This window comes from Etheostoma spectabile, chromosome 22 (genome assembly GCF_008692095.1).
Source record: "Etheostoma spectabile isolate EspeVRDwgs_2016 chromosome 22, UIUC_Espe_1.0, whole genome shotgun sequence".
NCBI classification, from domain to species: domain Eukaryota; kingdom Metazoa; phylum Chordata; class Actinopteri; order Perciformes; family Percidae; genus Etheostoma; species Etheostoma spectabile.
Genome location: NC_045754.1, coordinates 12,279,655 through 12,281,640, shown reverse-complemented (window position 1 = coordinate 12,281,640; position 1,986 = coordinate 12,279,655). Strand labels below are relative to the sequence as shown.

General features: G+C 36.5%; 1 protein-coding gene across 2 annotated transcripts in view; it reads right to left on the bottom strand.

The window, feature by feature from the left end:
• Positions 1 to 1,986, bottom strand: part of drd3 (dopamine receptor D3) — an 18,249-nt gene that overhangs the window by 4,777 nt on the left and 11,486 nt on the right. For both annotated transcript variants that reach the window (XM_032504232.1, XM_032504231.1), the window contains exon 5: positions 878 to 1,071. In XM_032504232.1, coding sequence (XP_032360123.1) covers positions 878 to 1,071 — 194 coding nt within the window. The remainder of the gene's footprint in view (positions 1 to 877; positions 1,072 to 1,986) is intronic.

Below are 1,986 nucleotides of genomic sequence, written 5' to 3'. Positions count from 1 at the left end.
TCTATCTATCTATCTATTTATCTATCTATCTATCTATCTATCTATCTATCTTTGACTATCGGTGAGGCCAATTGCACTCAGCCTACATTTTACAAAATGACCTGGCTTTTTTCTCCTATTAGAGTAAAGCAATATTCCTGAGATTATTCTGACATCTCCTCTGAACTATTTTATTTTATTTTACTAATTATGCAAATGAGAAAAATGGTTTTTACTTTTGCAATTTTGCCGAGTTTCTCAGACAAGTGTTCTCTCATACTGTAATGGAGACAGTTATCAGGCTTTGGGGGAGGTTTTGCTAGTGAGGTCTAACAGAAAAGGTTTAATATAAAGGTGAATTGTAATTTGCAAGTAGGCCTAATTATGGGTATACATATGGGGAATGTGAGTGAGGGAGAGAGTCTGCATTTAGATGAGAAATACAAGGCCACAGAGAAAAACTTGCATCTACATAGAGTCAGTTTATTAGGAGCTAAACAAATAGCAGCATGTGAGCTTGACCATGAATTAACTTTATACAATCACATCTAAAGGGTTTTATAATGGTCGATAATAGTATTTTTCTCTGTATATTTTATATGCCACGTTCTAATAAGACACCCTTTGTAAAGGGTTAATAAATTGAAATTAATGACTGTATAAATGGTTAGTGAATCCTTTACTAATTTAAATGATAGTTAAAAAATGGTAATAAAACATCAAGTCTGCATCATAAATATCATATCACATCAAATATCACATTAAATGCAATCATATCAAGTCTTCAGTTAAAAATGTTTGTCATAAATAAACAATAATGAACCATTGTGTCTGCCATAATTCCAAGTAACATAAACACTAACAAAAGTGAAAACACTGACAAAGATAATGGTCTCACCACAGACAACAGAGTTGAGCCTGGCTGCACCTTTCCGCTGGCCTGGCCGAAGGTGATCCTCTTCCGCCTCATCCTGAGGAAGATGTAGATGCGGATGTAGACCAGCAGAGTGACAATAAACGGCAGGTAGAAGGACACCACCGAGGAGTAGATCACAAAATCGGGGTTGGAGATGGAGCACACCATAGGGTCATCTGAGTAAAAAATAGATTATAATTATGCAAAACGACCTCAAAATCACACGTGACATCAAAAGAGAATAGGTGTAATTTATAGCCAATCTCTGAGCCTAGTGCTGATGCACTCCCCCTGTAAAATGACCTTGATGCTTGTCCTCTTTCATATTCGGCATACATACTTAATCATACAGCACTGATTGTGAGGTGAAGGCATGACTGATTTGACAGTAATGCGCTATTAATTATGATTAAGAAATCATTTGACATCATGACAATAATAATAGCATACCTTATATATCAATTTTTCAATCAACATCTGGTGTTACATATCTATCAAATGAGCAAATAGTGCTGCAAATTGAAATTTGAAAAAAACAAGACAGGCTCTGACCACAGCTGTGAAATGCATATTGCGTATTGCTTGTCAGTGGCATTGTATTGATTGTACGTAGACTAAACTTAATGTCTGTATCTCTGTGAGCAGCTTTACATTGTTTCTGACTAATGTTTCTAATTGTGGATGTGCAGTCATGCATCGGTGCTGTTGGCTATTGAAATTGAAATAGCTCCTAGTGATGTCTCTCGCAGTTCACTGTCGGTTTTATTGTGTGGTGGTTCATTCTTTGTCACACAAATAGTAATCCCTCCATCTCACCATATACAGTAACCTCATTTAACCAGAATTCAATGCAACATTAGAATGTAAAAGTGCTCATATTATGCTTTTTGGCTTTTCCCCTTTCCTTTATTGTGTTGTACATCTTTTTTGTGCATTATTTACAGCGGGGCATGCCCTCATACTCTGCTACTGACTAGTTAGCAATCCTTACCTAGCTATTGTGCATGTGCAACTTCCAACAAAGATAGAGACAGAAGGAACAGAAGTGAAGTGTCTCACTCTGAAGCTAAAACAGAGAGCTCAACACACAG